The sequence below is a fragment of the Carlito syrichta genome, unplaced genomic scaffold (assembly GCF_000164805.1).
Source record: "Carlito syrichta isolate Samal-C Ts95f unplaced genomic scaffold, Tarsius_syrichta-2.0.1 Scaffold315711, whole genome shotgun sequence".
Classification (NCBI taxonomy): Eukaryota; Metazoa; Chordata; class Mammalia; order Primates; family Tarsiidae; genus Carlito; species Carlito syrichta.
Window position 1 is genome coordinate 542539 of NW_007259807.1, and position 21430 is coordinate 563968.

Genomic DNA, 21430 nt, shown 5'->3' on the forward strand with positions numbered 1-21430 from the left:
ATATTTTGTAACTGTATTACATGTAGTTGCCAGAAATCCTTTTTGGAATTGTGGTATAAAAACAATTTTTAAACAATGTGATCCATTTTAAATGTATTTTAGACAACTCTACAATATATTAATAGTATTAAGTTATTTTTAAAAACTGGAGCGCTTTCTATTTTGGATTAAAAAAAAGGCAAACTATAATTGTATTGAAATAACTATATCAAAATTAGGATACAGACTAGCACAGTGGTTAAGAGCACAGGCTCTGGAGTAAGAGAGCCTGCACTCAAAGCTGGGTATGGTAGCTCGCGCCTGCAATCTCAGCACTTTGGGAGGCAGAGGCGAGAGGACTGCATGAGCTCAGGTGTTTGAGACCAGCCTGAGCAAAATGGTGAGATCTCATCTCTACAATAAATAAGGAAATCGGTTGGATGTAGTGGCGCATGCCTGTGGTTCCAGCTACTTACGAGGCTGAGGTGGAAGGATCACCTCAAACCAGCAGGTTGAAGGTGCGGTGGCCATGAGCATGCCACTGCACTCCAGCCTGGATGATGAGATTCTGATTTTTAAAAAAAGCCTGCACTCAAAGTTCAGTGCTGCCACTTAGTAGTTGTATTACTTGGAGCATGTTATATAACCTTGATTAGCCTTAGTTTCTGCGCCTAACAAAGAGAATGATAAATTAACCTTATAAAGCTGTTGTGAACATTAGATAAAAGAATGCTCATATTCCTATCATTTAATCAACAGTTTTATAATTTAATAACCACAACTGGGCAACCTCTTTCAGGTCCCCTCCCACTGTGGGAACTTTTCTGTCTTCTTAATAAATCCTACTTTCTTAAAAAAAAAGAAAAAAGAAATGAAAACACAACTGTGTCACTGTCACTTATTACCATTTGGGACTGTCAGAATAAAAACAGAAAGGGATGCTCTTAGGATTTAGTTTCTAACTTCTACTTTGAATTAACATGCTATTTATTATATTGCAATCATTTGTGGAAGGGTGAAGAATATTAAGACAAAAAAAATCAGTTGGAAACATAATGGTCTTGCCCATTAGGATCTAGTTTTTAAATTTTGTTCATTGGTTAACATGTAAGGATAAACTAGCATATTTAGGCCAGGTGCAGAGGTTCAAGCCTGTAATCCCAGTACTTTGGGAGGCCAAAGTGAGAGAACAGCCTGAGTTCAGGGGTTCGAGACCAGCCTGGGCAACTTGGCTAGACCTCATATCTACAATAAACAAAAAAAACTAGCCAGGTGTGGTAGTGTGTGCCTGTAGTTCCAACTAACTGGAAGGCTGAGACAGAAGGATCATCTGAGCCCAGCAGGTCAAGGCTACTTGGAAGGCTGAGGTGGAAAGATCGCTGGAGTCCAGCAGGTCGCCGCTGGGGTGGTTATGAGTGTGCCACTGCACTCCAGCCTGGGCAACAGAGTGAGACTCCAACTGAAAAAAAGAAAAACAAACAATAAAACTAGCATATTTAGTCACCAAAATGAGAAAAAATATTATGTTGCTTTACCTCTTTTGGGATGTAAAAATGTTACATGGCAAAGTCAAAGAAAAAAGATATTAATAATAAACAAGGCCTGGTGCGGTGGCTCATGCCTGTAATCGCAGTGTTTTGGGAGGCTGAGGTGAAAGGACCACTTGAACTGAGGAGTTTGAGGTTGCAGTGAGCTATAATCATACCACTGCACTCTAGTCTGGGCAACAGAGCAATTTATGATAAACAAAATATAAGTTCTCTATACAAATAATAGGATGCCAAGAGATACCACTGTAGCAATTTAGAGTAGAGATAAATAAGATTATTAACTAGATTAGAAGTTCTTAAATATACTTCAGGTTACCTAGAGAGTTTCAAAGAACCTTTGGGTGAGGGGGATTCCAAAGTCTTTTTTCATAATAATACTATGCTATGATTTGCCTTTTTTATTCTCATAATTTCATGAGTGTTCAGTGTAGTTTTACAAAGCTTATATGATATGTTGTATCATAACAAATTGAGTGCAGTAGATATAAGAGTACAACTATTGTGGCTGGGCGTGGTGGCTCAAGCCTGTAATCTCAGCACTTTGGGAGGCAGAGGCGAGAGGATTGCCTGAGTCCAGGGTTTCAGACCAGCTTGGGCAACTTGGCGAGACCTCATCGCTACAATAAATCAAAAAACTAGCCAGGAGTGGTAGCAGGCACCTATAGTTCCAGCTAATTGGAAGACTGAGGCAGAAGGATTGCCTGAGCCCAGCAGGTTGAGGTTGTGGTGGTTGTGAGAATGCCACTGCACTCCAGCCTAGCCGACAGAGGAAAAATCTGACTAAACAAAAAAATATATATATACAGCTATTTTCTATTAAACCAGAATTTAGATTTGCAAAAAACGGAAAAGAAAAAAAAGCAAGCTGTCCTTATTATTAAAGTTTTTTGTCTTATAAAAATCATTTTAAAAATTGTTAACATGTGAGGCCGGGTGTGGTGGCTCATGCCTATAATCCCAGTACTTTGGTAGGACGAGATGAGAGGATGACCTGAGCCCACAGGTTCAAGACCAGCCTGGGCAACTTGGCGAGACCCCATCCCTACAATAAAATTAAAAAGTTAGCCAGGCATGGTGGTGCGTGCCTATAGTTCCAGTTACTTGGAAGGCTGAGGCAGAAGTATAGCCTGAGCCCAGAAAGTCGAGGCTGTGGTGGTTGTGAGTGTGCCACTACACTCCAGCCTGGGCAACACAGTGAGACTCCAACTCAAAAAAAAAAAAAAATGTTAACATATAATGAGTTTACTTTTATTTTTAAGTGAATTAATAAATAAAAATTTTAAAATATTTTTGAATACAGTAAATGTCAACGGAGATAGCCCATATCAGTAAAAGTTCTTTAGAGGCCTCAATAAACTTTAAGAATACAAAGGGGCTCGAGATTAAAAAAAAGTTGAAGAATTGCTTAACTAAGATATCTGAATTAAAAAAAAATAATAAATTCATCTAAATATATTAGATTTTAAAGTCATAACAGGTACCAATAAAATTGCTTTCCAAATAAAATATTTTAAAAAACTAAACAATAATTTAAAAATCAGCAGAATTCAACCAAGCACAGTGGCTTATGCCTGTAATCCTAGCACTTGAGAGGACAAGATGGAAGGCTCACTTGAGGCCAGGAGTTTGAGACGACTCTGGGCAACATGGTAAGATCCTATCTTTATACAAAAAAAATTTTTAAAAATGTTTTTAAAGAAAAAAACAATTCTAGCAAAATTAACTTTAGATATCTTTCAGAATAATAATGTATGTATGAAGAAAAGGTATATAAAAGCCTATGATTGAAAAAATACTACAAAAATTTTAAAGATTGACAGATGTCATTTTGTGGTGGACCATGGTTTCCTCCACTTTTGTAATTTTCTGCATTTTCTTAAGACTTATATTGCTTACACAAGTAGAAATGATTTGGAATGGTAAACTGAGGTACAAAATAGACTGAAATAAGGTTTAAATAATTCTTATATGAGGCAAGGCTAAATAAAATCTTCTTTTTGGACGATGTATAGCTGAAGGTCAAATACCTCCATCCCTTAGAGAAAATGTTAATGTATTAATAGTATTAGGCTGGGCATGGAGGCTCATGCCTGCATTCCTAGCACTTAGAGTGGTCGTGGCAGGAGGACTGCCTGAGGCTAAGAGTTTGAGAATAGACTGAGCAACATAGGGAGACCCAATCTCTTTGAGAAAAAAAAAATAGTCAGGCTTGGCAGTGTGCACCTGTAATCCTAGGTATTCAAGAGGCCAAGGCAGGAAGAGTGATTGAACCTAGGAGTTACAGGCTGCAGTGAGCTATGATTATACCACTGCACCCCAGCCTTGGCAACAGAGTGAGACCCTGTCTCAAAAACAAAACGAAACAAAAAAATTCATAAGTATCCTCTGAGTGTGACTCAGTAAAACGGTATTCTAATAATCCTAAAAGGTTAGGATTTTCAACTGCTTTCAACTTGTAAATTTTGACCCAATATTTAACATCACTGTATTATATAAATCAAAACCCTCAAGTGTCAGAGAATAAAATTATTAGTTATACATTCTTCAGTTGATGAATGATTATCATGAATGAAATATTTAAATTCAGTATTTCTAGATATTATGAAATATAGGTAGTGAATGATTACAGAATCCATAAACCCATACTCTTAAAATTGAACTAGCAACAGTAAAAAAAAATTAATTTTTAATAAGTTTGTGCTTACCCACTATACTCTTTTCTGGAGCTGGTGGCACAATATAGCCAACATGTAAATACTTGCTTGCCAATTTGCTGTGCAAACCAAGAAAGTCACTGAATCTTCTTTTCACTGAAAATTCATTCTTACTGAACATGGAAAGAGAAGTCTACAAGTGAAGAAGAGGCATTTCAATTTTCGAACAGCAGGCAATTATTTCGAAGTTAATGTTATATATAACTCTGAAAACATACATATATCTGCTGTGCAAAAGAATGCAGAGTATATAATTACAATGTATACAGATTTCTAACCAAAAAACCTAAATCATAGATGTTTTTTATAGAAATACAATAGGACAGAAATTATTTGCTTTATGACTAACTTTACCTACTCTATTTGTGCTAATAATTCTTGAATCTTTACCCGGCCCAGATCTCTTTCAGCTTCAGTCTGATCCCAATGTCCAAGGGACACCTTGACTTAAATCTCACCAGCATTCAAACTCACCATATTTTCCTTCTGGAACCTAAGTTCCTTAAAAGACACTTGTCTATATTGTTTACTGACATATCCCAGTGCTTGCAACATAGCCTGATACCATGATAGGTGTTTAATACATATTTATCAAATGAATTAACAAATGTCACCCTCCCCCCATGGTGTCCCTTCCCATGTTACCTTTCTCCATGGATCACTCTCTAGTATAACTAAAGTCCCTATGGTCAGTAACTTGGGCATTTCTTTCCCTCCTACCCTTACATCCAAGTCCTATTGAGTCTATCTCCTATACAATTCAAGAAGCCACTTATTTTGCTCATCTCCAAAACCATTCCCTTATTATGAAGTATTATTTCTCATAGCTAGAATTGTTGCAACATATTCTCTCTCTCTAAGATCTGAAGGCTTATATACAATCCTTTAATAATTGTAGTGGACTCTTAACTGGAAATCATGACCTCTCTTTTGACCCTGCCAACTCATACTGAGGCCAAGGAGATCTTTCTTTTTTTGGAGTCGGAGTCTCACTCTGTCACTCTCAAGCTGGAGTGCAGCAGTACGATTACGGGTACCACAACTTTGACCTGCTGGTTCAGGTGATCCTTCCTCCTCAGCTGGGACTTTAGGTACGAACCACCACACTCAGCTAATTTTTTTTAAAATTATAGTGTTGAAGTCTGGTCATGTTGTCTAGACTGGTCTCAAACTCCCGGGCTCAGGCAATCCTCTGGCCTCAGCATCCCAAAGTGCTGGGATTATAGGCATGAGTCACGAAACCCAAAAAGAGATCTTTCCAAAACAAAAGCCTCTTGTTTGAATCTTTTTAATGACCCTAATTCTTAGGAAGAAGTCAGCCAAACTTCATACTATGGGTGTTCATAATATATGAAAGCTCACTACTAAAGCATTCAATCATGCATCACTTTCTAAAGATCTTGGAACGCACAATGCTTTGACTTTTGGCTTCTGTACAAGCAAATCCCTTTGATCAGAATAAGCATTGTTCTCTTTCCTTTTCTTCCTCCTACTATCACTTCCCCAACCTTTGTCTTGGCTTAGACAGTACTTTCCCCAGGAAGTCCCAAGAACACCTTACATATCAAACCACTCACAATTCACAGCAACCAATTGTTGGCAATCTTTTCTAGACGGTAACCTTTATAAAGACAGGCATCACTGACACCTTAATTGCTGTAGTGTATTCATATTATGCATAGTGAGTGTATATTTTTAAAGGCAAAAAAGGCTCACCTTTGTTGTGACTCTGTATGCCATGTAAGCATTCATGCCATCACCTATAAGAAAGGCAAAACAATACTATTAAAAATCACATGCTTAAAAATAAAACCCATTTGAATATTATACCGATGTATTTAGTGAAGAGAAGAAGCAGCACATATCAGCCAAACTAATTAAAAAGGGAGTACAAGATATAAAATATAATAAATATTAACTCACCAACTTTCTCTGGATCTGAAACACCAATTTCTATATCAAAAATATCTCCATTTGTTTCCTCTTCAATCTAGAAAATATAAATTTTTTGGTGCTAAGGAAGATTCTAATTATATTAATGTTATAACACTAATAACTAATTTTTATCATCTATCTTCTATTAGAGCACCTGTTACAACAAATAATTTTAAAAACCACTCAGCACTCCATTTCTGAAAAACAAAACAAAACAATAAAAGTTTTCACATTTCCTGACTATGTTAAAAAGAAAAAATATACAAATACAATAGGAAAAACATCACTTGGAGATGAACAGAAAATCTTGTGTTTTTATAACTCCCAGATGTAGAAAAAAATGTTTTAGTCTTTCTGTACAAATATTGTGGCATTTTTTTGTTCTATATACTCAATCTTCAGATCCAGATTATTAAAATAATTAATTGCTTAATTAATCTTTTTTTTTTTGAGTTGGAGTCTCACTCCCTCACCCAGGCTGGAGTGCAGTGGCACACTCACGGCCACCCCAGCATCAACCTGCTGGGCTCCAGCAATCCTTCTGCCTCAGTCTTCCAAGTAGCCAGAACTACAGGCGTGCGCTACCACGTCCAGCTAATTTTTGATTTATTGTAGAGATGGGCTCTCACCAAGTTGCCTGGTCTGGTCCGAACCCGTGGGCTCAGGTAATCCACTGGCCTTGGCCTCCCAAAGTTCTGGGATTATAGGCTGAGCCACCAAGCCTGGCCTTTAATTAATTTTAATGTTAGCATTTTAAAAAGTGATATCTCTACTCTTTGATATCCAAAAGGGAGAAGCATAGTTGGCTCACGCCTGAAATCCTAGCACTCTAGAAGGTTGAGGTGTAAGGATCACTTGAGACCAGGAGTTTGAGATCAGCCTGGGCAACACAGCAAGACCTCATCTCTACAAAACAATTTTTAAAAAGAAAAAAATAACCAAGAGGTAGTCATTATTTTCACCAGTAGAATCTTACATAGCAGAGGAATGATTACACTTAAAAGCAACTTTAGTATCATAACTTCTCTAATTACGTAATAAGTACATGTTCTTCCTAAAGCCACTGAAAGCACTACTAGAAAGCTCACTGAAAAAGCAGAAAGTGGAAAACATGATAACCCTTTGAAACTACAAAGAATCCCTTTTTAATGCCATTATAAATAAGCAATTCAAATAGCAGCTCTGCAGGAAAGCTCTTATTCTTTAAAAGAAAGTTCAGAGATGATCAAACTTTGCAATTTTTTCAAGGCAATATTAATAGTCGAAGACTATCTAAATGAAAAGTTTTTCTAGCCATAATCTTTTTGTTCAAAGTTGACTTCTTGTACAGGTTTTTTGGTTTGTTTTGCTTTGTTATATACACATTAGTGGAAACACATTAAAGTGAAAATTTTTAAATAATAATATACATACAGAAAAGTATACAAACTGTAAGGGTACAGCCCAACAAACATTCACAAAGCGAACACATCTTTGTAACCAGAACCTAGATCAGAAACAAGTACCATCATTATAGCCCAGAAGGTCCTCTTATGTTCTCCTTCAATTACAACTTATCCTTCAACTGACAACATAATAATCACTATTCTGACACAGTACATTATATTTTGTTTTTATAGCTCATATATTAGAATTACCTGGTAAGTATACTTTTATTCTTACTTTTTTCCCTTAATATTATTATATTGTATTATTAAATTATATTGATAATATTTTTGTAAGTAGTTGTTATTTAATCATGGTTATTTTAATGATATATTTCTATATGAATGCCTTTTATTTATTTATTTTTGAGTTGGAGTCTCACTCTGTCGCCCAGGCTGGAGTGCCATGGCACACTCACGGCCACCCCAGTGTCGACCTGCTGGGCTCCCATGATCCTTCTGCCTCAGTTTTCCAAGTAGCCTGGGCTGGTTTTGAACCCACGGGCTCAGGTAATCCAACTGCCTCAGCCTTCCAACGTCCTGGGATTGTAGGCTGAGCCACCAAGCCTGGCCATGAATGACTTTTAAATATGTTATTTAAAATCAACATCCCTATCAGTTTCCAAATTCACCTTTATCAAAAATTACTGTCATATCACAAGAATATATCATTAACTGATATACAACCCTTCCTTTTAAAAATAAAGGCAAGAGCCGGGCTCGGTGGCTCAGCCTGTAACCTCGCGCCTTTGGAAGGCTGAGGTGAGTGGATTGCCTGAGCCCGCGGGTTCGAGACCTGCCTGGGCAGCGAGACCTCATCTCTACAATAAATAAAAAAATCAGCCGGGTGTGGTAGCGCATGCCTGTAATTCCGCCTACTCAGAAGGCTGAGGCGGAAGGATCGCCGGAGCCCAGCAGGTCGAGGCTGCGGTGGCCAGGAGCAGCCACTGCACTCCAGTCTGGGCGACAGAGTGAGACTCCAACTCAAAAATAAATAAATAAATAAATAAATAAATAAATAAAGGCAAGATAGCAACCTTTAAGTAATAGTGGTATTTATCACAAATTTTATTTTATCAAATGAAATTACTCCACCCTATTGTGATTAAAAGTTTTCATACATAATTTTATCTGACCAACATAGGAATCTTAGTGTTAAGATTACAAATGACAAACTCCTTAACGATGGTGAGTGCTATGTCTGGGTCACTGGGTAGAGTGGTAGAGATAAAATGAGAGGTGAAATTCCCTAACTTCCTTAGTCCAACGCTATTTTTCCAAAATATCTGAAAGACTTTGACTAGGAATGTCCAACAGGAGAGTGATGTTGAGTGGGAAACAAAATATTATTTACAAGTTAATTTAGAATACAAATATTTTCTTGTACCTCTTCCCTAGATCTATCAAAGATCACAGGAGCAGACATACTCTTTGATTCAATTCTAGGAGCAATGAGTGCAGTAGGGGTGACAGGTGTGACTGCAGGAGAAGGTTCCGAGGAGAGGATAGGCTCCCTTTCTGGACTGTCCAAAGACACTTCTTCTGTGGCTTCTAGACATAAATTAAACAAGTTAGTTAAGAACCAATATTCTCTATGTAGCAGTAAACGGATTAAAAAATATTTGTATACTACTCACAAATAAACATAAACATGTTATTTAAAAATAATTATTACAAAGAATGTTATGACTCTTTCCTTGGTTGCTTGTCATAACTTTAAAACCAACTGCAACTTTGTTGGCTTTGGGAAGAATCCTATTAAACCAGCTTAATTACCTATACCAGTGGTAGGTATAAGGCTAGGGAAAAAGCAATGATTTGGATAATTCTACATTCATTTGTGTTTAGAACTGTAATATATCTTATACTTGTGGTAACTTACCTTCATATAATTATTTTATGCATATGAAGACAAATTTTACGGCAGAAGCCTATCCAGAACTATTCTAAATGATATTAAAAATTGGTTATGGAAAAACCACAAAGTTAAAAATCTAAAGCAATTAATTGCCAAAGATTACTGGATATTTGTTGGATATACAAATATGGCACAAAGAAAGTAAGTGTTCACTTTTTATTTATTTATTTATTTTTAGTTGGGAGTCTCACTCTGTTGCACAGGTTGGAGTGCAGTGACACGCTCACGGCCACCGCAGCCTCGGTCCACTGGGCTCAGGCAATCCTTCCATCTCAGTTTTCCAAGTAGCTGGAATCACAGGCGCGCATCACCACACCTGGCTAATTCTTGGATTTATTGTATAGACAAATTCTTGCCATGTTGCTCAGGTTGGTTTCGAACCCCTGAGCTGGGATTACAGGCGTGAGCCACTGTGCCCAGCTAGTTTTTATTTTAAATGTTCATTCATTTGAACAAAATCTACAACTAAATATATTTTTAAAAATCAGGCCAGGTGCAGTGGCTCATGTCTGCAATCACAGCCTTTGGAAGACCAAGGTGAGAGGACTGCTTGAGTCCAAGAGTTCGAGACTAGCCAGGGCAACACAGCAAGACCTTGTCTCTACAAAGAAAAAAACAATTAGCTGGAAGTTGTGGTATGTGCCAGTAGTCCTAGGCACTTGGGAGAGAGTCTAAGGCAGAAGGATCACCTGACTCCAGGAGGTTGGCTGAGGCTGCAGTGAGCTGTTATCATGACACTGTACTCCACCTTGGGCAACAAACAAAGTGAGACCTTAACTCAAAAGCAAAAAACCAAAAAACAAACCCAAACCAAATCAATAAACTGAATGTCTAGTCTACACAGCGCTGTGTTAAGTGCAACAGAAACATACAAAAAATTGTAAAATGACATACTTGCCCTCAGGGAGTTTATAGTTGAGGAAAACAAGATATAAGCATATGTGAAATGTTAAATAAAAGAAATAAGCCAGGCACAGTGGCTCTAGTCTGTAATCCCAGTACTTTGGGAGGCGGAGGCGAGAGGAATGCCTGAACTCAGAGACTGTAGACCAGCTGAGCAACTTGGCAAGATCTCGTCTCTACAATAAATCAAAAAATTAGCTGGGCATGGTAGCGCATGCCTGTAGTTCCAGCTACTCGGAAGGCTGAGGTGGAATGATGGCCTGAGCCCAGCAGGTCGAGACTGTGGCGGCCATAAGCATGCTACTGCACTCCAGCCTGGGTAACACAGTAAGACTCCAACTCAAAAAACAAAAACAAAAAAGACTTAAATAACAGCCACGAGAACAATAAAAAGAACGTTATAAGACATTTAATTGCTATATGAACTACACAACAAACACGATGACAGTTTAGGTTAAGATGAGAGACAAAAATCAGAAATAGTTTACAAAAGTAATCTGAAAAGATTTAGATAGGTAGAGAAAGAAACGGGGGAAGAAATCCATGAAAATGGAATAATGGTATAAGCAAATAAACAGAGCCAGGAAAGTGAAAATCACAATCAGTGGCCCCAATGTAAACTAGAGTTTTACCAATTTGATTTGTAGAACTGATACCAGGAAAGGAAGGCAGGATAAGAAAAGCATAGGATCAGACCACAGACTTCTAAGGGTTTTTAGATTCTTAGAGGTTTGGGACGATAGTTAATGGTAGTTAGTGAACCATTTTAATTTTCATGTCTCAAAAGTCTAGCAGGAATAGCTTATTTACCTGAAATAAGGTCACGATGGTTAACATTTTATCAAGCTATTTTTTTTTTTTGAGTTGGAGTATCACTCTGTCACCCAGGCTGGAGTGCAGTAGCACACTCACCACCACCCCAGCGTCGACCTGCTGAGCGCCAGTGATCCTTCTGCCTCAGTCTTTCAAGTAGCCGGAACTACAGGCGCGTGCTACCACACCCAGCTAATTTTTAAATTTATTGCAGAGACGAGGTCACGCCAAGTAGCCCGGGCTGATCTCAAATCTACGGGCTCAGGCAATCCACTTGCCTTGGCCTCCCAAAGTGCTGGGATTACAGGCTGAGTCAACGATATTATTACTGGTTCTTTCATGTTGATGAGACCCTTACTTGGTGGCATAGAGCTCTTTGTTTTTCTATGTTAAAAGTTAAAATGATCAATAGTTAACTAGTGTATTTCAAACTATAGTAGCCAGAGGAAGAAAAATGGGCTATAGATGTTAAAATAGACTATAGATGACTCTAATATAACAAAATAAAAGCTTATATGCAACTTCAGGTTATGAGGATTGCTGTTATTTATTGTGGTTTTTCTCAAATAAATGAAATCAATGAGCAATATGAGAAAGTAAAAAAGCAGTGTATCAGAGCTAGGAGGTGTTTTTTTGTTTGTTTGTTTTTAGTTGTAGTCTCACTCTGTTGCCCAGTCTGGAGTGCAGTGGCAGGCTGATGGCCACCCCAGTGTCGACCTTCTGGGCTCTGACAATCCTTCCGCCTCAGCCTTCCAAATAGACTGAACTACAGGCGCACGCTACCACGCCTGGCTAATTTTTTGATTTACGGTAAAGACAAGGTCTCACCATGTTGCCCAGACTGATCTCAAACCTGCAGGCTCTGGCAATCCCTCGCATTGGCCTCCCAAAGTGCTGGGATTACAGGCTTGAGCCACCACTCTCTGCTTGTGTGAGATCTTTAACTACCAACAGTAAGAAAAATAACGAGCACCAAACCAAACAAAAGTAACCTAAAAATCTCTGAATAAGGCATTGTTATTAACAGTACACTCAACAGCCCAAATGACAAGATGCTTCATAAATGGTCGGATTTAGATTTAACATACTAATGTACAGTCTGCCTTAAATTCTCTTCGTAACTTCTTTTAACTTAAGTAAACCAAATACTACAAACTCACAAGGTTTAATTTTCAATGTCAGCTAATACTTTACTCATTCAATACCAGATAATTTTTTAAACAAAAGAATATTCATTAAACTTACAACTGCCATAATCTGCTGAACAACATCAGTGAAGTAAGCTAGATACTCTGGCAGAAACAAGTTATAAAGGTTTAGGATAATTTCATTGCTGGCAATTTGCTCATATTCACTTATTACTCTAGGACAGTTTTCTGAAGTATGCTCAGTGAAGCATTAGTGCAGGATGAACAAATGATGGACGAAAGGGGTTCTGTAGTTAACTATATTTGGGGAACACTCTCTAAGTAAGCTAATAACTGTAAAGTATGTTACAGTTAAACATTTTCTAGTACTACTTCTGATGTATACTACTTGCAAAGTTACCCAAAACACATGAGCATATCTACCAATAAAATACCATTTTATTGGTATCCTTTTAAAATCCAAACAACTAGATCACTAGAGAAATAGTTATAGTTTATCTCTGGTATAAGAAACAAATCAAGGACAGGTTCTCATTACTGAACAACAGTTTTCACCATCCTGATAACATATGCTATTCTTTGTTAAGTTTCTTAGAACTATACTTCTTTACAGAAGTAGGAATGCTAAAATGCATTATAAATAAGAATGGATTTTTATAAGTTTTTTTGGTAGAGACAAGGTCTTGTTATGTTACCCGGGCTGGTCTCGAACTTTTGGACTAAAGCAATCCTCCCGCCTCCACCTCCCAAAATGCTGGCATTACATGTGTGAGTCACTGTTCCCAGCAAGAACCAAATACAGCAGTCATTCATTTATTTAAAAAAAAAAAAAAAAGATTAGGTCTTGTATCACTTAAGTATGCCATTATAAAATACAGTTGAGTTTAAGATAAAATATAAAGCATTAAAAAGTGTTTATATTTGTAAGTTAACAAAGGAAATGGATAACTACATTTATTGTTCTTTACTTTCCATTTCTTTTTTTTTAAAACAAACACTAACATTGACTGTATTTGAATCAGAGAATTTAGTATAGACTGCTATGTGGAATAAAATACTATAAAAATTTTTTAAATCAGCCGGGCTTGGTGGCTCAGTCTGTAATCCCAGCACTTTGGGAGGTTGAGGCAAGTGGATTGCCTGAGCCTGCGAGTTCAAGACCCACCTGGGCAACTTGGTGAGACTCATCTCTACAATAAATAAAAAAACTAGCCGGGTATGGTAGCACGTGCCTGTATTTCCAGCTACTTGGAAGGCTGAGATGGAAGGATCACTGGAGCCCAGCAGGTCGAGGCTGCGGTGGCTGGGAGCGGCTACTGCACTTCAGTCTGGGTGACAGAGTGAGACTCCAACTCAAAACCAAACCAAAACAAAACAAAACAAAAACAAAAACAAACAACCCCCCCCCCCACAAATGCCAGGAAAGAATTAGAACTTTAAAAAATGCCTGGGGGGAAAAAAATTTCATGAAAGGAAACAATAAGAAATACTGGAATATTACAACTTTGGGCAGGTGTGATTCTGATAGGTGGCTAAAAAAATATTGTTATTTGGTATCATACTTTTAATTTTCTGACATGATAAAATATATGAATTCCTTTGTAGGCCAGGGCAGTGGCTCACACCTGTAATCCCAGCACTTTGGGAGGCAAAAAGGATTGCCTGAGTCCAGCCTGGGCAACATAGCAAGACCTCGTTTCTACAATAAATAAAAAATTAGCCGGGTGTGGTGGTGCATGCCTGTAGTTCCAGTTACTTGGAAGGCTGAGGTGGAAGGATTGCTTGAGCCCAGCAGATCGAGGCTGTGGTAGCCATGAGCATGCCACTGTACTCCAGCCTGGGCAACAGAGTGAGACTCTGACTCAAAAAAAAAGTATTTATTTGTGGTAAAAACCTTTTATGAAACTAAATCAATCTAGAAATTATATGGACTTTTATGACGAGGGATTCTATCTTCAAACATATTTGTACATAAAATACAGAATGGTCTGAATATCGAACCACTACAAAAGTTGAGGAAATAATATTAATTATTTTTCTTTTTTCTTTCCTTTTCATATAAGACAGGTAATGTGCCAACACTGTAACAAGGTTTGAGGGGAGTACATCTTACATATTAGCATGAAATCCCAATCATTATGCTTATGAACCACAAAAGGATTAATTCATATTATTAAATTTTAACCCATTAAAAGCTAGTACAGGTAAATTAGGCAAACATTTACTATTTTAATTTTTTGTGTTATTAACTTTAAGGAAGATTTCATTTTTTAATATTAGGATATTTTTTTAATCATAAAGCAGAACATTGTTTGAGTTCAATTTTTCCAAGTTAGGATCGACTACATGAAATCTTGTACCTGTATCAAAAATGAATTTCTCAACTTACTCATCTAAAAGTGAATCAAAATAGAATAGATGGTAAACAAGTGCAGCAATTTATTAAAACAGACTCCAAACATAAACAGAATATAAATAAAGTGATTTTAAACCCATAGTTTAATTTTCCTTTGTGACATTTTCTAAGCAACAAAAAAACCACAATCACTGCAATTTCTCAAAATATGAATGCCATAACCATTTATTAGTCTTTTGAGTCTAAGTACTGACCAAAACAATCCAATTATAACATGTAATTTATTTTCAAATGCTTAAAACAGAAAGGACATTTTGCTTCTCTCAACAGCATGCATTTTTCATAGAGTGATCGGACTGGAAATTCCCTATCCTTTTAAATTGTTACAAGAGCCACCACTAATACTTCACTCAAAATTTCAGTTTTGTTTTAGATAATACTTTCTACATACTACAAATGGCTATTATTAAAAATAAAGATATGACAATTACCTGCAAAAAGATCTTCTCTGTCATCGTCTAGCACAGTATCTGTGGGTTTGGGGTCATTGGAGTTTGCACTAATATCTTCTGCAGGAAGACTAGCTGGTTCTGGAGATGATGGACTTGACTGTTAAAAAATAACAATAATAGGTAACAGATTGGCATGTTTATCTGCTGCAATTTTGTCTCTATACTACAGAAATAGAACATTCCCTTGATAAGGAGGGAGGAAAGAACAAGAACAGCTATACAAAATTTCCTCCTCTGAGGTTAAGAATGAACCAAAAACACACTTTCACTTACCTCCTCCTTTCTTACAAAGTCACTTAAGATTTTTACTCATCTTTTTAGAGATATTAGTTTGTCACGTTGAGTTATGATGAACAAAAGTCAAATTTAATATGACATATATACAATTGAACCAAAATCTGATCAAGTATCTTGATTTTTAAGGATGCATGCTTTTATTTAAAGCATGGGGGTGGGGGAGGGGAAGACGTACCCAAACATCAAAATTCCATGCAATTTAAAAGATCTTGAAAAAAAGACATGCTGCACGTACAAGAAGTTCAAAACACTGCTTTACTGTAAGAGGAAGACTTCTACTAACTGTATTAAGACTATAGTTAGGTTGGGCGTGGGGGCTCACATCTATAATCCCAGCACTTTGGGAGGCAGAGGTGAGAGGACTGCCTGAGCCCAAGGGTTCAAGACCAGCCTGAACAACTTGGCGAGACCTCATCTCTACATTAAATCAAAAACTTAGCTGGGCACGGTGGCCTGTGCCTGTAGTTCCAGCTACTTGGCAGGCTGAAGCAGAAGGATCACCTGAGACCTGCCGGTCGAGGCTGCGGTGGCTGTGAATGTGCTACAGCTCTCTAGCCTGGGCGAGAGAGTGAGACTCCAACACACACACACACACACACACACACACACACACACACACACACACCCACACACACTTTTATTAAAGTACACAACACACACACAAAATTGTACATACAGCTAGCTATTTTCAAAAACCCAACATACCTGTGCAGCAAGCACCCAGATCAACAAAGATGGTTACCAACAAACCCGAAAGCTCCTCCCACATATTCCCTCCCATTCTTTACCATGTAGGCTTCTATCAGTATGGGCTTGTTTTTCCCGTTTTTACTCTTCATAAAATGAAATAATACAGAATATACTCTTTTGTGTTTGGCTTTTGTTCTTAATGTTATGTATGTGAGTTTCTTCTAAACTGTTTTGTGAAGTGGATCCTTCATTCTCATTGATATATAATATTCCATTGTGTGAATACCATACACAATCCATTCTACTGTTGATAAGCATTTGGGTGGTCATCAGTTTTTTACTACTACTACCAATAGTGTGCTGCTGTGAATTTTTTAGTTCATCTTTTAGTGAACATGTGACCAAGTCTGTTTGGTATATACTCAGGAGTGAAACAGCTGTATCACATCATGGAGGAGATGAATGTTCAGTTTTAGAAGATGTTACTGAACAATCTTGGTTGTATAACTGCAGTTGTTTAATTTAAAATCCTACCAGCAGTATACGAAAACTTGTTGCTCCACATCCTTGCAAATATTTTGACATGCTCTTTTTCACTTTAGCTACTTTTATAGGGTGTAGAGTACATATCATTGTTGTTTGAATTTGCATTTCCCTGATGACTAATTATGCTGAACAATTTTTCATGTGTCTAATGGCCATTTGGATATCCTTTTTTGTGAAGAGTCTCTTCAAGTACTTTTTTCTTTTTTTGTTGTTGTTATTATTCATTTATAGGAGTTCTTCACATATTCTGTGTACAAATTCTTTAGTCAGGTACATAAAATAAATATTTTCTCCCCATCTGTGGCTAACCTTTTTACTTTCTGGTTTTTCGTTTTTTTTTTTCAAGTTGGAGTCTCACTCTGTCGCCCAGGCTGGAGTACAGTGGCACGCTCAGAGACACCCCAGCATCAACCTGCTGGGTTCCAGTGATCCTTCCATCTCAGCCTTCCAAACAGCTGGAACTACAGGCACACGCTACCATGCCTGGCTAATTTTTGATTTATTGTAGAGACGAGGTCTCACCAAGTTGCCTGGGCTGGTCTCGAACCCGCAGTCTCAGGCAATCCACTTACCTTGGCCTCCCAAAATGCTAGGATTACAGGCGTGAACCACTGCTTCTGGCCTACAATTGCTAATTTATTTTATTTACTTATAATAATAAATAAATAAACTAACTCCTTGAGCCCATGAGCTCGAGAGCAGGCTGGGCAACATAGTGAGATCTCACCTCTATTAAAAATAATAATAATAAATTAAAAAATAAATTTGCAATTGCACTTGAAGGAATTTAAAAAACAAGTTTGTAGGTTAATTTCTCTGAATGATGTCTCAGACACTCTCCACCGCACCGGTCTATATGCTCCCACAGAGTATCTACTTCTGTCATAATTTATCTTACCACATTATAATTATTATATTCATAGACTACAAGTTCTATTTTTTACTGAGTATCTGGCAGCAAACACTCAATGACTATCATTTAATTGAGTTTTAAGAAAATAACTGCCTGGGCGCAGGGGCTCATGCCTGTAATCCCAGCACTTCGGGAGGCAGAGGTAAGAGAACTGCCTGAGCTCAGGGGTTCGAGATCAGCCTGGGAAACTTCACGAGACTTCATCTCTACAATAAATCAAAAAATTAGCCGGGCATGGTGATGCATGCCTGTAGTTCCAACTACTTGAAAGGCTGAGGGGGAAGGATCACCTGAGCCCAGTAGGTTGAGGATGTGGTGGCTGAGAGCGTGCAACTGCCCTCCAGCCTGGGTGACAGAGTGAGACTCCAACTCAAAAAAAAAAAAAGAAAAACAGAAAAGAACCATGAATATGTCAAAGAATTAGCCACAAGTTTGTCAATCAGATTGTTTATTATTACTACAAAATGTGAAACAGCCTATAGTACATCCACATAAAAATGCAGTAACATGGCTGCAACACCCACTAATGACAAAACTCTCAGTAAACTATGAATAGAAGGTAAATTCCTCAACTTGATAAAGAATATCTACAAAAAGCCTACATCGAACAAATGTGAAGCTTTGCTACTAACATCAGGAATAAGATGAGATATCCCCCACTTTTTTTTTTTAAATCGAATCTCACTGTTGCCCAGGATGGAGTGCACTGGCATGCTCACGGCCACCACAGCCTTGACCTGCTGGGCTGAGATCCTTCTACCTCAGCCTTCCAAGTAGTTGGAACTACAGGTGCACACCACCATGTTCAGCTAATTTTTTTATTTATTGTAGAGATGAGGTCTCGCCAAATTGCCCAGGCGGGTCTGGAACCCTTGGGCTCAGGCAATTCTCTCACCTCCGCCTCCCAAAGTGCTGGCATTACAGGCGTGATCCACCGTGCCCGCTCATGACCCTTTTCACCACCCCTTTTCAACACTGTACTGAAAGTCCTAGCTAACACAATAAGACAAAGAAATAAAAGGCTGGAAAGGATTGGGCTTGGTGGCCTATCCTGTAATCACAGCATTTTGGGAGGCCGAGGCAAATGGACTGCCTGCGGGTTTGAGACGAGTCCAGGCAACTTGGTGAGACCAGGTCTCTACAATACATAAAAAATTAGCTGGGCATGGTAGTATGAGCCTGTAGTTCTAGCTACTTGAAGGCTGAGGCGGAAGGATTGCCTGAGTCCAGCAGACCAATGTGCCACTGCACTCCAGCCTGCACTCCAGCCTGGGTGACAGAGTGAGACTCCACCTCAAAAAAAAAAAAAAGGTTGGAAAGATGAAATAAAAACTGTCTTTGTTTGAAGATGAGAAGATCGTCTATATAGAAAATCCGAGAATACTGACTAAACAAAAACAAAAACCTCCTGGAACTAGTAAGTAATTAGAGCAAGGCTGCAGGATGCAAGGTCAATACACACAAGTCAATTGCTTGTTAACATACAAGTGGGAATCATACAATGAACAAGTGGAATCTGAAATTAAAAACACAATACTATTTATATTAGCATGCCCAAAATGAAATACTTCGATATAAATCTAACAAAATAAAAACCCTGATGAAAGAAACCAAAGAACAACTAAATAAATGAAGAGATATTCCATTATCACAGATAGGAATATTCAATATTGTCAATATGTTCATTCTTTCTAACTTTTCTAGTTGGGAAGCCTACTTTTCTAGTTATCAATCACTTAATTAATACTTTCTATCATTATTTTCCTGTTTCACTGCACCTTAGCTCAATTAAGAAATGTATAATAGCTATTTGTCATTTTGGTTACCAGCATCAAAACGACTTTGCTATTTGGGGGGCTCTAGAGGTAGGTAACGACACAGCAAACAGGATCCGAAGAGACTACTCAGAGTGGCTGCCAAAAGGAAAGATCTCATTGGAAATGCCCAGGGATGACAGAGTCCACATGTACAGAAGCAAGTGTCAGTATCCAGTGGTTACAGTACTAGCAGTGGCATACATGAGTAGATTACTCACGGGCAGAATTTTGGCTACCTCCCCTGATTCCTATGCCTCATTCCCAAGTTTCTTGTTTCTACGAGCTCCCTGACACTCTTCTAATACATTTCTTTTCCACTCAGATGAACTAGAGTCAGCTAATGCTGTGTGCAACCCAAACCTTTATCAATATGCTACCCATTAAGATAAGAGACAGACAAATCTACCTTAAATAATCCAAAACACTACTTTTGGTCACTATTTATACTATCCTTCCCAAATAACCTTAACTCAGCAAGGCTAAAGAAAAGGGATTTAATATTTTCACATCAATATTCAAGTTAACTAATAAACCAAATAACTTATTTTTTATTTCTTTAAAATGAAGACGAGGTCTTGCTATGTTGTTCAGGCTGGCCTTGAACTCCTGGGCTCAAGCAATACTTCTGCTTCAGTCTTCCAAAGTGCTGGGATTATAGGCATGAGTCACCACATCACACCTGGCCATAAACCAAATAACTTATTTTTTTGTTTTTTGTTTTTGAGTTGGAGTCTCACTCTGTTGCCCAGGCTGGAGGGCAGTGGCACTCACCACCACCCCAGCGTCGACCTGCTGGGCTCCGGTGATCCTTCTGTCTCAACTTTCCAAAGTAGCCAGAACTACAGGTGCATGCTACCATGCCCAGCTAATTTTTGATTTATTGTAGAAATGAGGTCTTGCCAAATTGCCTGGGCTGGTTTCGAACCTGTGGGCTCAGGTAATCCACCCACCTCAGCCTCCCAAAATGCTGGGATTACAGGCTGAGCCACCGAGCCCAGCCTAATAAATTGTGTTGACAATAAAACTTCTTTTAAGCATATCTTGATATGTGAACAATGATACTTTACTATACAATATGTATACATACCAGCTATTATGCCTGTAAATACAAAGGTGAAAAAACCATGTCTCTGCTCTCAAGAAGTTTAAGAGTTCAATGGCAAATGCACATGCATAACCACTAGAATGCAAAATAGTAACTGCTGTAATGAAGCTATGTATATGCTGAATGTGGTGACTCATGCCTGTAATCCCAGCACTTTGGGAGGCCAAAATAGGAAGATCATTTGAGGCCAGGAGTTTGAGAACAGCCTGGACAACAAAGTGAGACCCCCATCTCTACAGAAAAAATAAAATAGCCAGGTGGGTGGCATGACTGTAGTTCCAGCTACTTGGGAGGTCGAAGTGGAGGATCACTTGAGCCCAGGAGTTTGAGGTTACAATGAGCTATGATTGTACCATTGCATTCCAGCCTGGGTGACAGAGTGACACTTGGTCTCTTCAAAACACACACACACACACACACACACACACACACACACACACACACACACACACACACACAACTGTTGGAATGCTAGGAAGAAATCCCTAAGTCTGCAGGAATAAACTGGAGATTGTAACCTCCAAACTGATTCTGAAAAGAGATGGAGTTTCCTAGTTTGACAAATTGGGGGAGAGTCAGAAGGTGAATAAGGGCCATATGCCCTTTGTTACAGGGGGCCAGCCCCCAAAAAGAGATTTAGAGGGTCCCTGAAAGGTGGGGCAGCGTCGGCGAATATTCTGGAGAAATAGAAGGGAAGAAAGAGACTGGACTCTGTCTAGTGCAGAAGTCGATTCTGTAGTAGGGAGAGATATTAAAAGAAAGCAAGATGGAGGCATAGACATAAAGAGGAAGAAAGAGAAAGAAAGAAAG

General features: G+C 38.3%; 1 protein-coding gene across 2 annotated transcripts in view; it reads right to left on the bottom strand.

Annotated features, from left to right (window-relative positions):
• Positions 1–21430, bottom strand: part of SNX2 (sorting nexin 2) — a 67099-nt gene that overhangs the window by 25407 nt on the left and 20262 nt on the right. For both annotated transcript variants that reach the window (XM_008073177.1, XM_008073176.1), the window contains exons 2-6: positions 15232–15349; positions 8990–9153; positions 6167–6233; positions 5960–6003; positions 4235–4376 (exon numbers count right to left, since the gene is read on the bottom strand). In XM_008073177.1, coding sequence (XP_008071368.1) covers positions 4235–4376; positions 5960–6003; positions 6167–6233; positions 8990–9153; positions 15232–15349 — 535 coding nt within the window. The remainder of the gene's footprint in view (positions 1–4234; positions 4377–5959; positions 6004–6166; positions 6234–8989; positions 9154–15231; positions 15350–21430) is intronic.